The 21,781-nt window shown below is 40.0% G+C and overlaps 2 protein-coding genes across 2 annotated transcripts in view; one reads left to right on the top strand and one right to left on the bottom strand.

Annotated features, from left to right (window-relative positions):
- Window positions 1-21,781, bottom strand: part of LOC117375930 (guanine nucleotide-binding protein G(q) subunit alpha) — a 249,744-nt gene that overhangs the window by 107,672 nt on the left and 120,291 nt on the right. The window lies entirely within an intron of this gene.
- The window catches only part of stpg2 (sperm-tail PG-rich repeat containing 2), a 106,419-nt gene that overhangs the window by 13,876 nt on the left and 70,762 nt on the right, over window positions 1-21,781 (top strand). Inside the window, exons 7-10 of the mRNA XM_055224001.1 lie at window positions 1,539-3,011; window positions 5,922-6,017; window positions 18,221-18,383; window positions 20,047-20,201. Coding sequence (XP_055079976.1) covers window positions 1,539-3,011; window positions 5,922-6,017; window positions 18,221-18,383; window positions 20,047-20,201 — 1,887 coding nt within the window. The remainder of the gene's footprint in view (window positions 1-1,538; window positions 3,012-5,921; window positions 6,018-18,220; window positions 18,384-20,046; window positions 20,202-21,781) is intronic.

Raw genomic sequence — 21,781 nt, 5'->3', positions numbered from 1 at the left:
AATCAATGAGCAAAGCACTAAACTCTGCTAATCTGAGGTGAGATAAATGTCATTCAAAATAACCAATGACCAATGAGCCTGTTTGTTTCACATGCTTTTCTTGATAAACTTCTGTTGTGTTTGATTCTGGGCTGAGAGGGAGTAGGGACCAGACTGATGTCCTTGTGTATAAAATATACAGAGGGATGTCAGTCTGGATGTCAGCCAGTACAAAGATAACATCCAGTCCTACTGAAACTAATCTGAAACTTGCTGTGCTCAATGTCAGATCTTTATGTAACAAGTCCTTTTTAATTAATGATTTTATTTCTTCTTTTAGTCTTGACTTTATGTTTTTAACTGAAACATGGCTCGACAAAAACACAGGTAATGCAATTCTAGTGGAATCAACTCCACCCAACTTCAAATTTGAATCTGAAACACGAGTAAACAAAAAAGGTGGAGGTGTGTGCGCATTTTTTAGAGATAGTTTAGTTACTCACAGATTGTCATTTGGAGTGTTTTCATCTTTTGAGTATGTTTCATTCAAAATGGAGCTAAAACAATCCCCCTCCATACTCTACTTAGTCATATACAAACCTCCCCAGCACTGTCTGAGTTTTATTGATGATTTTACTGAGATGCTTTCAGTCATATGCACAGACTTTGATGGTTTAGTCATTACAGGTGATTTTAATGTACATGTGGATAATGTGTTTGACAGGAACGCTAAAGAGCTCAGTTCTGTCCTTGAAACCTTTGGCCTGACTCAGCATGTCAGCGAGCCCACCCACAACAGAGGACACACCTTGGACGTGCTCATTACAAAAGGAGTAAATATTTCAAATGTCAATGTGGTGGATGTTGCTCTGTCTGATCATTTCTGTGTCTTCTTTGACCTGTCTGTTATTCCCAAACCAGCGGCTGGTCCTGCAGTTGTTCGAAGGAGACACATAAATGATAACACAGGTGCACTGTTCATGGAAATGATACACTTTGAAAATGCCTCATGTTCTGATGTTGATGATTTGTTGAACTCTGTAACTTCGAGTGTTTTGAATGTTCTGGACACCATTGCCCCGATGAAGGTTAAAATGGTTAAAGATAAGCAGAAAGCGCCATGGAGGAATGATGACTCGGTCAGGGCACAGAAAAGGGAGTGCCGGAGGGCCGAGCGGGAATGGCGCAAGTCAAAGCTCCAGGTTCATTATGAAATTTACAGAGAAAAGATGCACATGTACAACCACAGTTTATGTAGAACAAGGCAAAAGTATTTTTCTGACATTATTGGAAGTTGTAGTAACAACTCTCGTATCCTGTTTGCAACGGTAAACAGATTAACAAACCCCCCAGCTCCACTGCCGTTAGAACTAATTTCCACATCTAAGTGCAATGAGTTTGCAGTATTCTTTAATGACAAGGTTCAGGGTATTAAAAATGCCATAAATTCCACAACACAAATAACAACCCAGCACCCACCTAGACACTTAGAGCTGACTCACTTTACACCTGTAACTGATAAAACTGTCCAAGAGATTGTCACCAGTCTGAGTTCATCTACATGCTGCCTCGATGTGCTACCCACTAAATTTTTAAAGTCTGTGCTCAACAGTTTGCTGTCACCACTCACTCACATAGTTAATATGTCACTTCAATCTGGAACATTCCCAAGTGCTTTGAAAACTGCGGTTATCAAGCCTCTCCTAAAGAAGAGCAGTCTTGATGCCACAATATTGAACAATTATCGACCAATCTCAAATCTGCCATTTTTAGGCAAAGTCCTTGAAAAAGTTGTTTACCAACAGCTTATTAACTTCCTTGAAATGAACAACTCCTTTGATGTTTTCCAATCAGGTTTTAGACCCCACCACAGCACTGAGACTGCTCTTATCAAGGTGACAAATGACATCCGCCTGAACACTGATGCAGGCAAAGTCTCAGTCTTGATCCTGTTAGATCTGAGTGCTGCTTTTGACACTGTTGATCATGGGATCCTCTTACAGAGACTGGAGGACTGGGAGGGCATCTCTGGTACGGCACTAAACTGGTTCAAGTCCTATTTAGAAAACAGGGAGTACTTTGTTGAAATTGGAAAATGTATATCAGATAAAATGTCCCTGACCTGTGGGGTGCCCCAGGGTTCAATCCTGGGACCCCTGCTTTTCAGTCTCTACATGCTGCCGTTAGGCCAGTTAATACGCAGTAATAATGTGTCTTACCACAACTATGCAGATGACACTCAGATCTATGTCTCACTAGCAGCAGGTGAATATGGACCAGTGGATTCACTCTGCCACTGCATCCAACAGATCAGTGTGTGGATGCAAAACAACTTTCTCCAGCTAAACTCAGACAAGACTGAAGTTATCATCTTTGGCCCACAGAAACATAGAGAAAGTGTCAGCAGTCACCTCCAGTCTCTCTCTCTAAAACCTTCAAATCAGGCTAGAAATCTAGGGGTAATAATGGACTCAGACTTGAACTTTAACAGCCACATCAAATCAATAACATCTGCAGCTTTTTACCACCTAAAAAACATTGCAAAAATCAAAGGTATACTGTCAAAGCCAGACTTAGAGAGACTTATCCATGCATTTGTCTCCAGTAGGTTAGACTACTGTAATGGCCTGCTCACTGGCCTCTCCAAACGAGCCTTAACACAGCTGCAGTACATCCAGAATGCTGCTGCTCGGGTCCTGACTAGAACCAGGAAGTATGAGCACATAAGTCCTGTGCTCAGGTCTCTGCACTGGCTTCCTGTAGCTCAAAGAATAGACTTTAAAGCAGCTCTGCTTGTGTATAAGTCTCTCCATGGCCTAAGTCCAAAGTATATCTCCGACATGTTAGTGCCATATGAACCATCTCGCAATTTGAGGACTTCAGGGATCGGCCTCCTGCTGGTGCCCAGAGTCAGGACTAAACATGGGGAATCAGCGTTTAAATTTTATGCAGCTAAAACTTGGAACAGTCTTCCTGAAGATGTGAGACAGGCCTCTACTTTGACAATGTTTAAATCCAGACTCAAAACAGTTCTGTTTAGCTGTGCATATGACTGACAGGTTTTTATTCTGCACTCTTCTCTTTTAATGTTGATTTTATGATGATTATTTGTGATTATTTATGTTTGATTTGTGTGATTTTAATGTCTTTCTTATTCTGTAAAGCACTTTGAATTACCTTGTGTACGAATTGTGCTATACAAATAAACTTGCCTTGCCTTGCCTTGCCTACAATCCCCTCTCTGTACAGTACAGCAGGTCAGTTTGTTAGTACCATTACTGAATCCAGCTGTGCTTAAACAGCCTGATCTATCTGACCTGTCTGTGACCCCTGTACGACCCTCATTTGACCTCTGACTCTACTTTCATTTCATTTCTGCATTTGTTTTTCTGATAGTTAGAAATGTTGTTTTTTTTATTTTCTGGCCGATGGCATGTCTCCTCTCTGCCGCGGGGCCTGCTTTAGCTGGAATTCTGCTCAACTCATTTGCATCTCATATTTTTTCATTTTAATATTTAAGTCAAATTCTTTTAAACATTGCTAGTTTATCGTTACCATTTTTATTTTACCACAATCATTCTGTTTTTTTTCCCCAAATGCATAGACATTTTACATTTTACAGTTTATGATCAGAACAACACTGATCTAGATGAGTTAAACTGATTTAGGTCGTTTATGTTCATTATAGGACTTAAATCATTTATGGTCCTGAGGGTGCATTGACGTGACGTGAATCTTCCAGTGCTGCCTACAGGGGGCAGTGCAGCACAAGCCATGGCGCCTAATACAGCTTCACACTGCATTAAATGAACACTATCTGAAGGAGAATGACTTGAATTCACAATATAATCTTATTTTGAATATTTCTGACTAGTTTTAAAAATGACAATTAGTGTTGATCTATAGTTAAGACTGTCCCATATTCAAATGTGTTTTATATACTACATGTTTTTGTCTATTTATCGCCATGTGGGGACTAAAATCTGATCCCCATCATGTAAATTATTCTTTTAGTAGATCAACAACATGGTTTAAAGGTCCAACATTACACAAGACTGACTCTTTTGAGATTTAAACCATGTTATAATGCTGTTACCTCCTCAAAAACACACCTGGAGATTTTTATTTTTTTCATTCACACACGTTTGAGTAATTCTGCTTTATTAGTCTGTCCACATCTCCCAAGTTCAAAATGCTCTGTTCCACCTTGTGATGTCATGAAGTTTTCAGTTAACAGCTCCTTTTACCTTTTGTTCAGTAGAGATTGGCAATTCCAGGTCTGAAATGATCCAAATGATTCTAGTGAAGGTGTGTGGAGTTTAAAAACAAAGTGGAGCACTTCCTGTATTACCACGTGATGACATCACAAGGTGGAACATCTTCAATGTGTGAATGAAACAAAACACAACTCTGGGCATGTTTTTGATCCGGAAACAACATTATGGGCTCATTAAAGTTCAGATTTGGCTTAAAAATAGGTTAAGAGTTTAGGTTAGGCAAGTAGTGACTATGTTTAAGGTTAGGATCAGTCGGCAGGAGAAGAACGTACGTGTTGCTGCTCCCGTTGCACCGGGGGCACGGACGTTTTGGGATGGTGTGAAGATTGGACATGACACCGATAGTGCGTCAGACTGAAGCGTGAGTGTAATTTTCCGTGCGCGTTAGCTGGAACGTATGTCCTCACAAATGTACTGCGCTGGTCAGGGTTAGCGTTTGCGTCTCCAGGTCCATCCATAAGCATTAGTACTGACGCGTTCCCTCATGCGCACATATACAAACACGCTCGGCCTATTTCGCCTTTGAATACGGCAGAAAAGATTTATTATCAACGCACAAACGCCTGAATACTAGTGGGTAGGTATTCAAGTGATTCGCACAGGCGTAATTTATACACGCGCAAATCAATATCAATATAAGAACAGGTTGGAAAAAAAGGGAGATTGAGTTTGCAAATGCACCAATTTAATCCACGTAGAAAATCGTTAATAAAACCAATATTCGCCTGGACACTGCAGACGCTGGTTATTTAAGCCGTACATTTTGAAATTCTGTTAACTTCTGTATCGCTCCAAGCTGCTGCAGAGGACAGGATTGTGTTCAGGGATTGCTACCAACTTCCTGAAAGTTCTCCTCGGGGACTTTCGGCATCAGAACGGTCCTGTTTTCTGAAGAGCAGAGACCCGAGCGGGGGTTGTGAGATGTAGATTTGATCTGATAAACCCAAAACAAGTCCGTAGCAAGTTTTCCACATGCGCTCACTGCAGTTTGACTTAAGCTGCAGGTTTATGATATGTGAGACCAGGGGACAGTGTTTCTCAGGGAGGACAGTATAGTGGATTCTCATGAATAAGAATAAGCCTGGACTGGAGACATGCTGGGCTTTGGGCTTCCTATAGTTTCACCTTGGCCCAGAGACTTACTGCACTGGCAAACTTAGGGATGGAGTTTTAACCCTGAGAGAGGAATACTGCAAACTTTGGGGAAAATATAGTGGTGTAGTGAGACATGTCTAAAATTTGGTCCACATATAGACTCTCGATCATACAACAGCGTACATGGACAGTGGCACTTATCTGGAAACAGAGTATCGCTCACCTCCAGCCAAAAAGTAAAATTCTAATCTAATCTTCACCAAATTTTTAGCACTGCAGAAAAGTAGTTACGATTTGCAGCAAAATCTTAAATATAATTATGTTAACTAGCTTTTGTGAAATGAGTTGCCGAACCTGTCAAATGCTCTGTATCTCCTGGACTGGCCTTTACTTTCCATGTTCCCTCACTTCATCCTGTTGGTTGCCATTTAACTTTATTGTTTTTCTCCTTCCCTTTATGAAACGTCCCCCTCTTCTTTGCCCCTCTGTCTTGTTGTGGTGTGTGATAAACAGTTTTCTCCTCTCTTGTTGGCCTCTTGTTGTGAGCAGTTTTCCGGTCTGTTTTTCCAGGGCGTTCCAGGGCCAGGTCAGTACGACATCCGCGGTCAGTTTGAGAGATCCATGAGGTCTTCTGCCAAGTCCTGCCCCTTCATCTTCCAGGCTCAGGTACAGTACCATCAGTCACACAACACACACAACAACAAGTGTACTGAGTGTGACGTCTCCTGTAGCGTTTGGCTACAGCTAAATGAAGCCAATTGAATCTAGACTAGCAGTTATTATTAATTCTGTGGTTGCCGTCATCGTGGTTGGCTGCTCTTGTGGCTGACTGGCTGGTACACTGAGCAGTTTTTAAACTTTTTTAAATTTTACCTTACGTTTTAAGTTAATATTTGGGGATTTTGACCAACTAAGAAGTGCAGCTTGTGCAGTTCATAGGGCAGAAGTTAAAAACTGTTGGCTTGTGTGATTTAAGCAGTTTTTTCTGTATCCATGGCAATCCTGCATGGTTCTAGTTATGTTAGCTCTGAAACACTACGGACTTTTTACCCCAATGCAACGGTCTGTCAAATATGACAGAAGATCCAGGAGAAACACTTGGAGAGATCGACCAGCCTCATCACTGACTAAAACAACAGAGCAAAGTGAGAGTGAGGCTTAGAAGAAAGAGGGCTTTCCTTTGGTGTTTTCAGAGTCCACCTGTCTCCCCCTGGAGGCTGCTGTGATGCTGCAGGACACAAAGGACACAGAGAAAGGAAACCTTTGTCCTGAGGACCATTGCTTTCCTCAAACTACTTTAACACTGGACCTAATAACACTACCTGTTGAGCTGCACTGAGACGTTTGCTTAAGTTTTCTGTTATTATTGTAAATCAATAACTACATTGCCACTTGGTGACAAATAAAGTGATATTGATTGATTGATTGAAGCTCATTTAGTGCATATTTAGTGCAAACCTGTTGCTAACGCTAACAAGAAAATACTCGATGGAGCTGAAACTCACCCCTGCTCACCTCCTATGTGGAACGCAGCAGCTAGTGGGTTAGCTGTGTCATCAGCTGACTTCAGCAGGTTCAAAACACCACATTCAATACATTTACCACATAATAAAAGTTTGTGGTAATCCAAACAATGATTTTTTGATGAGTGAGAATGTGCTACCACCCAGATTCACATGGAGAGTCTTTGTGGGAATTAGTCGTATTTCTGTTTGTTATATATATATATATATATATATATATATATATATATATATATATAATTCATGGGATTTTTGGATTAGTTTAACTGCTCAGATTTCAGTCTTCTCTCAAATGTTAATGCTCTTGGATGTGTTTTAAAAATGTAATTTTATCTTCCCTGTGCATGCGACAGTACAATGCTGTCAGCAGCGCCCTCTGGTGATCAGTGGGGATGAAATAGAATTTGGCACAGCAAGTTGCAGAATTTCTTTTTTTTTTTTGTTGCATTTCCAATAGTTCGTGCAGAGTGATCGCTGGTTTTAAATGTGAGTTATGCAGATGCACCAGCCTCTGTCTCAGCTCAACGTCCTGGTAACTTTTCAAATATGAAATCTCAGTCTCTGACCTCATTTTGTGACCTCATGCTGAGTCTGAGTGCCAGCCATGTGATGACATCAGCCCCCCCTACTGAGCCGCAGCCCCGTGCACATGTGTGAGAGTGCACATATGAGAGTGCATGTGTGTGAGAGTGCACGTGTGAGAGTGCATGTGTGTGAGAGTGCACGTGTGAGAGTGTATGTGTGTGAAAGTGCACGTGTGAGAGTGTATGTGTGTGAGAGTGCACGTGTGAGAGTGTATGTGTGTGAGAGTGCACGTGTGTGGACGTGTGAGAGGGGGTGTGTGTGAGAGTGCACGTGTGAGTGCATGTGTGAGAGTGCACGTGTGAAAGTGTATGTGTGTGCACGTGTGAGAGTGCACGTGTGAGTACATGTGAGAGTGCACGTGTGAGAGTGTATGTGTGTGAGAGTGCACGTGTGAGAGTGTGCATGTGTGTGTGCACGTATGAGAGTGCACGTGTGAGAGTGTATGTGTGTGAGAGTGCACGTGTGAGAGTGCATGTGTGTGTGCACGTGTGAGAGTGTATGCGTGTGAAAGTGCACGTGTGAGAGTGTATGTGTGTGAGAGTGCATGTGTGAGAGTGCATGTGTGTGTGGACGTGTGAGAGTGCGTGTGTGAAAGTGCACGTGTGAGAGTGTATGTGTGTGAGAGTGCATGTGTGAGAGTGCATGTGTGTGTGGACGTGTGAGAGTGCGTGTGTGAAAGTGCACGTGTGAGAGTGTATGTGTGTGAAAGTGCACGTGTGAGTGCATGTGTGAGAGTGCACATGTGAAAGTGCATGTGTGTGCACGTGTGAGAGTGCACGTGTGAGTACATGTGAGAGTGCACGTGTGAGAGTGCACGTGTGAGAGTGCACATGTGAGAGTGCATGTGTGTGTGCACCTGTGAGAATGTACGTGTGTGAGAGTGCACGTGTGAGAGTACATGTGTGTGTGTGCACATGTGAGAGCATGTGTGAGAGTGCATGTGTGTGTGTGCACGTGTGAGAGTGTATGTGTGTGAGAGCGCATGTGTGTGCATGTGTGAGAGTGCACGTGTGTGTGCACGTGTGAGAGTGCATGTGTGTGTGCACGTGTGAGAGTGCATGTGTGTCTGCACGTGTGAGTGTGCACATGTGTGAGTGTGCACATGTGTGAGTGCACATATGTGAGTGCATGTGTGTAAGTGCATGTGTGTGAGTGTTCACGTGTGTGAGTGCACTTGTGTGAGTGTGCACGTGTGTGAGTGCATGTGTGTGAGTGTGCACGTGTGTGAGTGCACGTGTGTGAGTGTGCACGTGTGTGAGTGCACGTGAAGTTGTCTGTGAGGGAGTTTTATTCATGTCGTGTTGTCGTGTGGAGCAGTGAGTGATTGTCTCAGGTGCAGCTCTTTGAGAGGCTCCCACAACCTGTGAAGCTCTTTATTTGTAAGTCATTGTATTTAGACTCATACTTCAGTGTAAGTCATTGTATTTGGACTCATACTTCAGTGTAAGTCATTGTATTTAGACTCATACTTCAGTGTAAGTCATTGTATTTGGACTCATACTTCAGTGTAAGTCATTGTATTTGGACTCATACTTCAGTGTAAGTCATTGTATTTGGACTCATACTTCAGTGTAAGTCATTGTATTTGGACTCATACTTCAGTGTAAGTCATTGTATTTGGACTCATACTTCAGTGTAAGTCATTGTATTTGGACTCATACTTCAGTGTAAGTCATTGTATTTGGACTCATACTTCAGTGTAAGTCATTGTATTTGGACTCATACTTCAGTGTAAGTCATTGTATTTGGACTCATACTTCAGTGTAAGTCATTGTATTTGGACTCATACTTCAGTGTAAGTCATTGTATTTGGACTCATACTTCAGTGTAAGTCATTGTATTTGGACTCATACTTCAGTGTAAGTCATTGTATTTGGACTCATACTTCAGTGTAAGTCATTGTATTTGGACTCATACTTCAGTGTAAGTCATTGTATTTGGACTCATACTTCAGTGTAAGTCATTGTATTTGGACTCATACTTCAGTGTAAGTCATTGTATTTGGACTCATACTTCAGTGTAAGTCATTGTATTTGGACTCATACTTCAGTGTAAGTCATTGTATTTAGACTCATACTTCAGTGTAAGTCATTGTATTTGGACTCATACTTCAGTGTAAGTCATTGTATTTAGACTCATACTTCAGTGTAAGTCATTGTATTTAGACTCATACTTCAGTGTAAGTCATTGTATTTAGACTCATACTTCAGTGTAAGTCATTGTATTTAGACTCATACTTCAGTGTAAGTCATTGTATTTGGACTCATACTCACCAAAACATACCTGGAGTAGTATTTTGCTTCATCCATGTTTGCTTCATTAATACTGTTTATGATGTTTCAGTTATTCCCTGGTAGTTACATAACACTAGAACTCTAGAAGTCTCCTGTGCATTTTTCAGTTCTGATGTATCTCATTGTGGTTATAATATCAGCAATTAATATTAGATAACGGCTTGTGGCTAAGAAAAATCAAGATCAGACCATCCCCACAGAGCCTCTGGTTTTCCTTTAGTTACCCAGCTCCGCTTCTTTCAGATCTGTCTCTCTGCATGTCCAGTGTTCTCTGACATGTCACCCGCCGAGGGGAAGGGAAGGAAACGAGAGGAAACGACGGAGCAGGAGAGGAAATGAGGAAGCAGGAGAGGAGGAGAGGAAATGAGGAAGCAGGAGAGGGTAGGAGAGGAAACAAGGAAGCAGGTGAGGAAATGAGGAAGCAGGAAAGGAGGTGAGGACAGGAAACAAGGAGAGGAAATGAGGAAGAAGGAGAGGAAATGAGGAAGCAGGAGAGGGCAGGAGAGGAAACGAGAAAGTAGGTGAGGAAATGAGGAAGCAGGAGAGGAAACAAGGAGAGGAAATGAGGAAGCAGGAGAGGGCAGGAGAGGAAACAAGGAAGCAGCTGAGGAATTGAGGAAGCAGGAGAGGAAACGAGGAAGCAAGAGAGGAAACGAGGAGAGGAAACAAGAAAGCGGGAGAGGAAAGGAGGAAGCAGGAGAGGAGGGGGAGATGAGAGGCACAGCAGGATTTCTCTGGAGCACCCGGCCTCCTCCCTATTTCCCCAAATCAAAGCCTCCGTCTGGGGCTTGGTACAAACACGTCGCCCTCTCTTCTCCAGCCTGCTCCTCGCTGCTGCCAGCTCATAACCTGCTCCTACTCTTTGAACGCACCTCACGCTGAGACACCCCAGAGACGCAGCTTCATTTCCCGAATTAGTGTTTGGCAAAAATGACGAATACTTAGAATATGACATAATTTGAGGAAAGTGTGGTTTATAACGACATGGCTGACAGTACTGGAGCAAGCTACTGCAAAACAATCTGCTGCTTTTGGGATTGTTACATAAACAGAACACACAGAACTATTAGCTAGCAACAGGAAAATCACTGGAAATGAACTCTATATATACATATATATGCCACTATGGAATAATTCTCACCATATGAAAACATTCTTCTTACTTACTTAAAGCTGCACTATGTAACTTTTCTGGAGGATGGTCTGCTATTTGCTTATTATATTTTATTTATTATTGCTTTAGCTGTGGTATTGAATTTATCTATAGTTCATTGCTTTCATTATGGGTGTTTTTTATTTTATTTTTTTTTATTTCTTAAAAATAAACTATCAGCTGAGGTTCATTCCAGCACCTTTTTAAAATTTAAATACTTGATGTTAAATTACACCAGCCAAACGTTTGGACACAGCCTTCATTTACCGTTTACACTGTAGATACGAGGGTCATTCAATAAATCTGTGTCTGGTGCCACATGTTTCAGCCAAAAAAATGTCTACAAGTGGCTAAATTGTTTAAAGAAGGACGGAGCAGTGTTGAGGATGAAGGCAGGGAGCCCTACAGAAGTGAGGCCTCCTGAGGTGAACCAGACACAGTCACATTCTCCTATGAATTTCAATGGGTTTGCACCTTCAGCAGCCAAAAACTTGATAACTGACCGCTGTTCAATCCTGGAGCTTCTTGGTTGGCCATCTTTGTTAATCGCCAAAACAATCAAAGTTATTTTTTAATCTGCAAACGAAATTAAATCCATGTGAAAAACAAGTAAAACAAATAAACAAAAAAAGTAAGCTTCTAACTGTATTAAAAGTCCTTATACCGAAAAATTCACCTTATTTCCATAGTTTGTCCGTAATTTCACATCTTCGTTGTTGTCACAGTGACAGTCGTGCGAGGGGCTCTAGACTTGTACCAGTATCTACTCCTCCTGAACCACCGAACATGTAAAATATCAACATTACACTCATTTAAAAGACATCTGAGAAAGAGTGAACAAAACGTCTCTTCAAGAAAATGTTATTCTGCTGAGTCTGATGAGCTTCCTCTTCCTCTGGAGTGGGTGGAATTGTTCAGAAGTGACACAGAGGATGAAGAATTCAGTTGATTTATTGATTTGGAGTGAGATCCAGAGTAAACTTGTTGCTTTATTTATCTGATTAACTGTTAATATCTTACGTTAACAAACCAGACACATGTTCAGTTCTGTCTGTGCTTCATGGAGCTGAATAAATATAAATGTGTTACGTTAGCGTGATGTACTGATATTCAGCCTGTTGTTCCACATTTTATTATTATTATAACTTTAAAGATAAAATGTTTGTTCTCAGTCTCAGATTTTGTAAAATAAATTTCCCCCAAAAATGTGACTTATAGTCCAGTGCAACTTGTTTTTTCTTCATTGTTATGCATTTTTTAGCTGGTGTGACTTATACTCCAGAGCGATTTATAGTCCGGAAAATATGGTACTCAATTAAATAAAAACAATTAATTATAATATATTTTATATTAACATTGCTGCAAACACTTGTCCTTCTCTCGATGAGTTTCAGGATGAAGTCTCCTGAAATAGTTTTCACTTTACTGCCAAAAGTGTTAAGTTGTGACAAAGCAAAGGGTGGTTATTAAAAATAACAAAAATCTAGATCAAGTTTTGAGTCATTTTGAGTTTATTTTTAGTTTACTACATTCCACATGTGTCATTCATACTTTTGAGGCTTCACTGAGAATCTACAGTGTAAATAATCATGAAGGGAAAGAAAAAACAAACTGAAAAATAAGTGCGTCTAAACGTTTGACTGGCTGTTATGTAATATTTTAATAGAATGTTTAGTTTACCTCAACATGGAAAAGCTGATTTAATGTAATTATTTGGGGTTAGCATTTCAGTTTGACAGTAAATCATTCCTAACATCTGGATTCTTCACTTTATTAACTTGCTTCACGACGCCCAGGGGTCAAAATAAAGACTGAGCTAGCTAAAACTCCCAACTCGCTAACAGTGCAACCGCGCTACTCTGGGTTTGTGCTCAGATGCAGACAGAAGATATTGTGACAAGGAAAGCTCTGGGACCGTGCCATTTAATAATAATAATAAAAAAGATTTTATGTTAAACGAAAGAATTATATTATGTCAGGATATAGAACAAAAGAACAGAATAAATGAAGTATTTATAAAAAAAATTCAGTACACAGAATATTACAGCTCCGGCTCAGTTCGTGATTTCAAACTCTGTCCAATGTCTCGCCAAAGAGAAAGTATATTTCGAAAAAGGTGACAGTACAAAAGCCCTTCGTTAGCTTGTGTTTGAGGTAAAAATGAAACGGAATTCCTCTTGGAAAAAGCGTCTTCAGTCTGGTCTCATTAATCCAGGGTGATACATAAAAAACCTGTCAGAAGCCGCACTCTTGCCTCCTCTCTTGGCTCTGTGCTGGAATGTTCCGTACATATTCTTGTTTCTGTGAATCATTTTGGTTTTGACAGTTAAAACGAGACCAAACAAAAAAGGAGCCTTCAGGTGAAATGCCCGATAAAAGCTCCACGGGTGATTCCATAACTGTTACCCGGCAACCGTAATAAAAGGAAAAAAAATAAATTCTGTCACCTGGACAAGAAGGTTTTTGTGAGTGAAGATGTTTCGCTGCTCTTCCACGCCACTTCTGGTCAGTTCTGGTCAGATTACTGATGGACAACGCCGTGTCCACCACCAGTCTGATTACAGAGTTTACCCAAACGACAGCCGCTAAGTGACGCTAACAGCCTCACTGTTAGCGTCACTATTTTCTGTCCTGATTTTTGCCAAGTCACGCTAAAATGAATAAATATTTAAAGATGAGGCAGTGGACAGGGCGCTGCAGGTGAATGTTAAACACTACACAAATAAAATGAACACGTCACCAGAGACACTGTGTTTAGAGAGATACATGTTTGTGTCTTAATGCTAACGCTAATGCTAACTTTGAAGCGTGATAAATACTAAAACAACACCACAAAGTGAAGTATTCTACATATAAAAATAATCAGGTAATCTTTGTTTTAATTAAGTTGAATTTTAATAGGTTGTTTATTTTATGTTTTCTGATTTTAATAAAAGTGACTGTTAGCTTTGAGACATAGTGAGTTAGCTAGCACAGAGCCTATTGTCTGCACATTTTGGAAGGAGTTTTGTGTGTTGACACATGTAGATCTATTCAGTTTTGGAACTCAGCACTACTTCCTCTATTTTTGTACTTTTCTTTTCAACTTTTTTCCGCCACAAATTTCCACTTAACTGATATAAAACTATGTTAAATATTCATCACAGGCACAGGCACCAAACCAGAATTATCTGCGTAATCCCTCAGTCGTCCAAGTCTGATCCATCGCAAAACAGAATTAAAATCTGTCAACTGGACAAAATTTTGTATTTTGCTGCTCATCCAAGCCGCTTTTTCAGTTCTGGTCAGATTACTGCTGGACACTGCCTTATATCTGTCCTAATGAGTGGTTTCACACCTGTTAGCCGCCTGGCAATAGGGCTAGCCAGGATGCTAATAGGTGTGAAACCACTCATTAAGGGCTTGAATGACTATGCTAAGCAGGACTCAGGCACAGTGCACAATAGACCTAGCCTACAAACAGAAACTGTAAACAAAAGCTGTTTCCAGTTTCAGTGTCGTTAGCGCCTCCTTCAGACAGATATAAGGCAGTGTCCAGCAGGAATCTGACCACAACTGAAGAAGAGGCTTAGACGAGCAGCTAAATGTCTACACGCTTAGAACTTTTTGTCCAGTTGACAGAGTTTATTTCTCTTTTGCTACCAAGTCAGAATTAGAAAACCCTGAAAATCCTGCACTTTATGCTGGGGGGAGTGCAAGGGGAGGCCAGGGGGAGGCTGGGAGACAGATGCCCACACTCCCTGCTCCTCTGTGGGATACAATCGCTCCATACATCCCCCGCTATTGTACATCTGGAGAATAAAAGACATAATCGACAACAATGAAACCCGGGTTTTTGTTACGGGTCCAGTGACAGTTCTCTACAGTACAGAAGTGTAGTGCAAACTATAAAACTTTATTACCCCCCCCCCCCCCCCCCCACACACACACACACACACACACACCTCCAACATTTCACTTCATCATCTGTATGGCCTTTGAGCAAAGTGAACTTGGATGCACCGTATTCTGTTTTTTTGTTTACTAGTCAGAAGCACCGAGCTGGACCTTTCTCTTTAAAGCAACACCATGTAACTTTTCTGCATAATTCAATGGAAATAGAAAGTTCAAACCATACTTTTGAACATTCTCCATGGAAATAGATAGGTGTAATGCCAAACTGTGGAAGATTATAGCCAAAGGAACATTTCAAGAGGGGCGGACTCCACGCAAAGTAGTGTCGGGTTTGTGCAGGCTTCCAAACTTTTCTGTTAAAAAACAAACCAAAACTAAACAAAACATACTTTTCTATTTTTTGGCTAAAAGTTACGCGGTATGGCTTTAACTGAGCCAGAATCATTTTGTCTGGAGTATAGAGTTAAGCGTGATGTAATTTCCAGGTTCAATGCAGGCAGCAATGTGGCAATATTTTGAAAAAAACAAAAAAACTAAAAATGAGCCAGTTGGGCCCGGAAATGACATCATCACTTAATAACTAACAGTTTGTAACAGATGACCTTATACTTCCTGAATATTCCAGCCTTTGCGATTTGATAATGAATTTAAATAGTATTTTTAATTAGATGCTTCCTGAACTCTTTAATAACTTCCTTCCTCTTGCCCTTGTGCTTTCTCGCCGTGATCTTCGCCGCTCGCTGTGCTCGTCCCTGAAGTCTCTCTTATAATAACTTCACATTTATTACTTGTAGCACAGACTGTGGCTCCTGCTGACTCAGACCATAACACCTGAATCTACATGAACACACTTTATCTGGCCTCCTCCGTCCTCAAAGTTCATACCACAGGTTTTCATCTTTTTATAATTATCACTTAGTTTGGAGGGATGCTAATGTATGCTAAGTATTTATCATAGTTTTACATGAGTTAAGGGCAGTTTGTGCAGAAACAATCTGAAGAAAAATACAAAAATACAAGACGTAGCGCTGAAAACGGAATGGCTCTAAACTATGTCATATATATATTATATATATATGATGTACATATACATATATGTTGTATACATGTGATATACATATAAATTTATGTCATATACATTAAGAACACAAATGTATGGAACTATCTTTGTGTGTCATCTGTCCAAGTCCAACCAGGAAGTACAATTATAAACCTGACCTAAAGACTTGAAACTTATAGTGGTAGTGCTGGTGGTAGTAGCAGTAGTAATAGTAATGGTCGTGTTGATAGTAGTAAATAGTAGTAGTAGAGGTGGTTTTAGTAGCCTAGTAATAGTAGTAGTAACAGTAGTGATGGTGTAGTAGTGGTAGTGGTGGTGGTAATAGTAGTAAATAATAGTAGCAGAGGTAGTTGTAGTAGCTTAGTAGTAGAAACAGTAGTAGTGGAAGTAGTACTGTCAGTAGTATCTGTACTACTGCTGTAATTGCCATAATTTGTAGTAGCAGCAGTAGTGGTATTAGTAGTAGTTGAAAAACTGTTGTTTTAAACATTCTTGCTGTTCTCTTATTTTCCTCAGTAGAGTGGCTCCTGCAGACTCCTGTGTGTCTATGAAGTACACAGTTCCAGTAGTAGTAGTAGTAGTAGTAGTAGTAGTAGTAGTAGTAGTAGTAGTTGTGGTAGTAATACTTGTTGTTAAAACAGTTGTTGTTTTAAACTCTTGTACATTCTTGCTGTTCTCTTATGGCTCCTGCAGACTCCTGTGTGTCTATGAAGTACACAGCTCCAGTAGTAGTAGTAGTAGTAGTAGTAGTAGTAGTAGTAGTAATAGTAGTAGTAGTAGTAGTAGTAATACTTGTTGTTAAAACAGTTGTTGTTTTAAACTCTTGTACATTCTTGCTGTTCTCTTATGGCTCCTGCAGACTCCTGTGTGTCTATGAAGTACACAGTTCCAGTAGTAGTAGTAGTAGTAGTAGTAGTAGTAGTAGTAGTAGTAGTTGTGGTAGTAATACTTGTTGTTAAAACAGTTGTTGTTTTAAACTCTTGTACATTCTTGCTGTTCTCTTATGGCTCCTGCAGACTCCTGTGTGTCTATGAAGTACACAGCTCCTACAGCTCAACAGCAGCAGGTTCAATGGAGCGGATATGTCATTGTGAAAGTCTGTTAAACACTCCATGCATTTTACCTTTCTGTGCCCTCTCTCTATAACCACGATGAGGAAATACTGCAGCTGTGTTTAGGTGTTTGTGAGGACAACATCTGCACTCTTTGGGTTTGTGGAAATGGCTGTCCAAAAATAGTGTTTTGTTGGCTTTTGTCGTGTTCAGAATTGCATTAGTTGTTGGGGCCATATAGGATCAGTCTGCCCGAGAGAGAGAGGATTTACCAAACCCAACGTTACTCTGGAGTGAATGAATAATGCAGAGATTTGTCAAGCAACTGAACAACTACAAATCTGTTACTTGAGGGAGTATTATGCAAAATCGACTTTTTGGAGTTTTCTTCCATGTTATAATGCTGTTCCCTCATCAAAAACATGCCCAAACGCCACTAGAAAAAACAAGACAAAACAATATACTACAACTTCACAAACCTGTGTGATGTGCAGTAGTTTCATTAGTGGGATGCAGCTGATTATGCTGTGATAGCGCTCTGAAGGGGGAGTGCCTTAGTGCGTTAAAAACAAAAGTAAAGCTCGTTAAACTTGTTAATATGTCGTAGCATTTTCAAAACAATAAACATAAACATGATGATCTAAATATTTAATATGTTAACGATTAATATCCCTTTTAAAAACTACAGTATGATCTTTTTTCTTTTTGTACATTACACACAATCCAATTCTTTTTTTAAAGCCTGAAATCTCAACACTGTTTGTTGTAGAACTTTACAAAAGGGTTAGTTTACCCGATGAGAAAGTTAGAAAATCAAACAGTCAATCAAACACCAGCTGATTAACCAAAAATTGTGTATTCTAGTGCGATGGTCCACAACCTTTTTCTCCTTCAAAATATTTTTTTTCTGAGGGACTGGTGTAAGGGGACGAAATGCATAATACCTCTGTCCCGAGTTTAAAAAAGTCTCATTGCTCATGTCTGCTCTTAACCAGGTTAATTTAATATATATAGCATAGACTGTTACAGAAGCAAAACAAGAAATAGAAGTTTTTCTTTTGACGATGTCCCCTCATCAAAAACATACCTGGAGTTGTATATTCCTCTTGAAATCACTACGTTTCAACTTTCCCCGGATAGTTGCATCAGTATTTGGGGATGCGTATTCTAGTGGCTCGGTGAAGTCTAACTTAGTTTAATTTTTTTTTTTTTTTTACCTATTGCAGAGTGAATAATGCATTTTTTTACATTATTAGTACATTATAATTTCACAATCCACTTAATGCCATCTCTCTCCCTTCCTTCCAGAGGTTCAGTCCTGTGAAGGAGGTGGCGCCCCCTGTAGGAGCCTATGACGACCCGCGCACTGCAATGGAGCTGCTGAAGAAGTCCAGCTCTTCCCAGAAGAAGAGTCCTTTCTGTAGCACAGCGGCTCGCTTCAGCCCCGAGCGGAGGAGAAACTCTCTGCCAGGTCAGGAACATGAGCACAAATACAACCTGGTATAAAGAACAAGAGCGCAAATACAACCTGGTATAAAGAACATGAGCACAAATACAACCTGGTATAAAGAACAAGAGCGCAAATACAACCTGGTATAAAGAACATGAGCACAAATATAACCTGGTATAAAGAACAAGAGCGCAAATACAACCTGGTATAAAGAACAAGAGCACAAATACAACCTGGTATAAAGAACATGAGCACAAATATAACCTGGTATAAAGAACAAGAGCGCAAATACAACCTGGTATAAAGAACAAGAGCACAAATACAACCTGGTATAAAGAACATGAGCGCAAATACAACCTGGTATAAAGAACATGAGCGCAAATACAACCTGGTATAAAGAACAAGAGCGCAAATACAACCTGGTATAAAGAACAAGAGCACAAATACAACCTGGTATAAAGAACATGAGCACAAATACAACCTGGTATAAAGAACAAGAGCACAAATACAACCTGGTATAAAGAACATGGGCACAAATACAACCTGGTATAAAGAACAAGAGCACAAATACAACCTGGTATAAAGAACAAGAGCACAAATACAACCTGGTATAAAGAACACGAGCACAAATACAACCTGGTATAAAGAACACGAGCACAAATACAACCTGGTATAAAGAACAAGAGCACCAATACAACCTGGTATAAAGAACAAGAGCACACATACAACCTGGCATAAAAAAAAAAACTTAAAAAAAAAACATGAGCACAAATACAACCTGGTATAAAAAACATGAGTATAAATACAACCTGTTATAAACAAATCCAACCTGTTAAAAAAGAACATGCAAAAATACAATGACAGCCTGGTATAAAAGCCTATCATGATAATTATTATACCGACTTTTTGTTGAATATATGAAAGCTGGAACAATATTTTTTGGGCTCAGTATTTATCATGTGCACTTTTTCTTTGCACTGCTGGGGGACTTTTGGAGATTTTGAAGATTTAAGCTGCAAAACTTTGAATGAATAACTAGATTAATGACTCATTACAGATGCAAACTCAGTACTGAAGTGTTTCATTCTGCTGTTTATTTATGGCAGCTCATAACTTTTAATAATATTTAGACTACTTTTTGTGGTTTAAATCTGCTTTGGGGTTTTTGTGTCAGTGGCATAAATTCATTTTAATATTATCATTTATCGTCTATATTTACCTCAGCGATATATCAAACTTCAAAATATGTTACTGTGACAGGTCTGCTGTTATGTCTGAAATGTTTTAAAGAGGGAGTATTATGCAAATATGACTTTTTGAAGCTTTCTGCCATGTTATAATATTGTTCCCTCATCAAAAACATGCCTTAAGAGGTTTTATATGTCATCCATGCATGTAATTTAGAGATCTGTCCCGGGCCCTACTCAAACCCTCTTTACAGTCCAATTCTCCGCCCACACGCTTACGTCACCCATGCTCCTACACGACAGTTCTTCATAAATATACAAAAGCGTGATAAAAAACAATATACTACAGCTTCACAAACCTGATAAGATGTGCAGTAGTTTTATTAATGGAACACAAGCCGATTGTAATTTGAAAGCTTTGTGAAGAGGGAGTTGCGTTTCATCACAATTAAATTTATTATTAAACCTATAACTTTATGATCTTTTTTTCTCCTCAGGTCCAGGCTCGTACGATGTCTTCGATCACGGTGTGGCCCGGGACTGTTTTAAAAAGGCCTATTTGGACCAGACCAAAGGGGGATTTGGCTCTAGCTCTCAGCGCTGCACTGTCTTCAGCAGACAGAGCACAGGGCCCAGTCCAGGACAGTACCAGGTCAGTGCTGTTTCTGGTTGTAAACCAGACCAAAACCAGACCAAAACTAGACCAAAACCAGATCAAAATCAAACCAAAACCAGGCCAAACCAAAATCAAAACCAAAACCAAATCAAAACCAGACCAAAACCAAACCAAAACCAAAACTAAACTAAACCAAATGTAGTAGACATAGACTTGTAAACAACTATTTCATCTAAGGAAAAAAAAAAAAAAAAAAATTATTAAAAGAAAAATATGAAATCTGTCACTGGACAAAAAGTTGTAGGAGTAAAGACGTTTGGCTGCTCATCAGTTCAGATTCCTGCTGGACACTGGCCTACATCTGTCTGATGGGAGGAGTTAACTTCACTGAAACTGGAAACAGCTTTTGTTTACAGTTTCTGTTTGCGGGCTAAGTGTATTGTGCACTGTGCCTAAGACATACTTTGGATAATCATTCAAGCCCCTAATGAGTGCTTTCACACATACTAGCATCCTGGCTAGCTCTGTTTTTTTTTTCTTTGTTTTGATTTAGGTTTGATTTGAAGTGTGATTGCAGATGGTTCTATGGCCCACATTCGCATCTGCACAACAGAACCAATGATGTCATCACACAGCACTGTTTACATGTGGTGCAGAAGTGTTAATGCTGATATGAGTCCTGCTGTGACTCCTGCTGTGACTCCTGCTGTGACTCCTCTGTGAGTTTTGGATTGAACAACAGTGTGGAGCAGCGAGGACAACGGAGGACGAGAGGCTGGAAATCCGTCTCTGTCCACAGTCCTGATTGAAGTGCCTTTTTGCTGTGTGTTTTGAGTTTATTCCATTTTTTTCTTGTATAAACAGCATCAGCGCACGTGACACAGGGCTCGTACACTAAAGCCGTGCGTGTGTGCGTACATGAGTTCTGTGTAGGGCTTCGGCTCCTCCTCTTCTGTGTTAAAATCCCGGTCAAAAGTCTAAAGTCACGCTTGGGCACGGATTGGTTGGGCTAAAGCAGTGCTTCTCAATTATTTTTATTAATTATTATTTATTTTCTATCATGCCCCCCCTATAAAGAAGAAAAGATTTCGCCCCCCCCCCAAAAAAAATAAATAAATAAATGAAATGAAATGATATAATGAAATTTAATTAAATATCAAATAAAAAAATAAAATTAAATAAACATCAAATGAATAAATTAAAATTAAATAAATATCAAAATAATACATTAAAATTAAATAAATATCAAATTAAAACAAGTAATTTAGCAATTTGGTACGCCACCTTATATGATGCTCAGTGCTCGCTGCTTTAAGTGACATTTACAAAGCGGATGATTGTTGTTAATATTTGACACGTTTACGCTGAAAAAACTCAGCGTCTTATCAGCGTGACTGAGGTGTAATGAGGCGTCTTAACTTATTTGTCTTCATACTGTCCACTGCCATAGCGGACACCGGTCTGTCCTCGTGTCCCACCGGAGTCACGGTGAAGCCAAGTGCTAAATACTCTTATTTTTCGGGTGACTTTACCTCCGTCTATCTCCGCCTTTGTTTTCATCCCTGTTAAAATGTTTTCCATAGTGTCTCTTTAGCAAAAGTGTCTCTTGTTCACTG

The sequence above is a fragment of the Periophthalmus magnuspinnatus genome, chromosome 9, assembly GCF_009829125.3.
Source record: "Periophthalmus magnuspinnatus isolate fPerMag1 chromosome 9, fPerMag1.2.pri, whole genome shotgun sequence".
Lineage (NCBI taxonomy): Eukaryota > Metazoa > Chordata > Actinopteri > Gobiiformes > Gobiidae > Periophthalmus > Periophthalmus magnuspinnatus.
The sequence above is the reverse complement of the archived record's forward strand: the minus strand, read 5'-3'. Positions and strand labels throughout refer to the sequence as shown.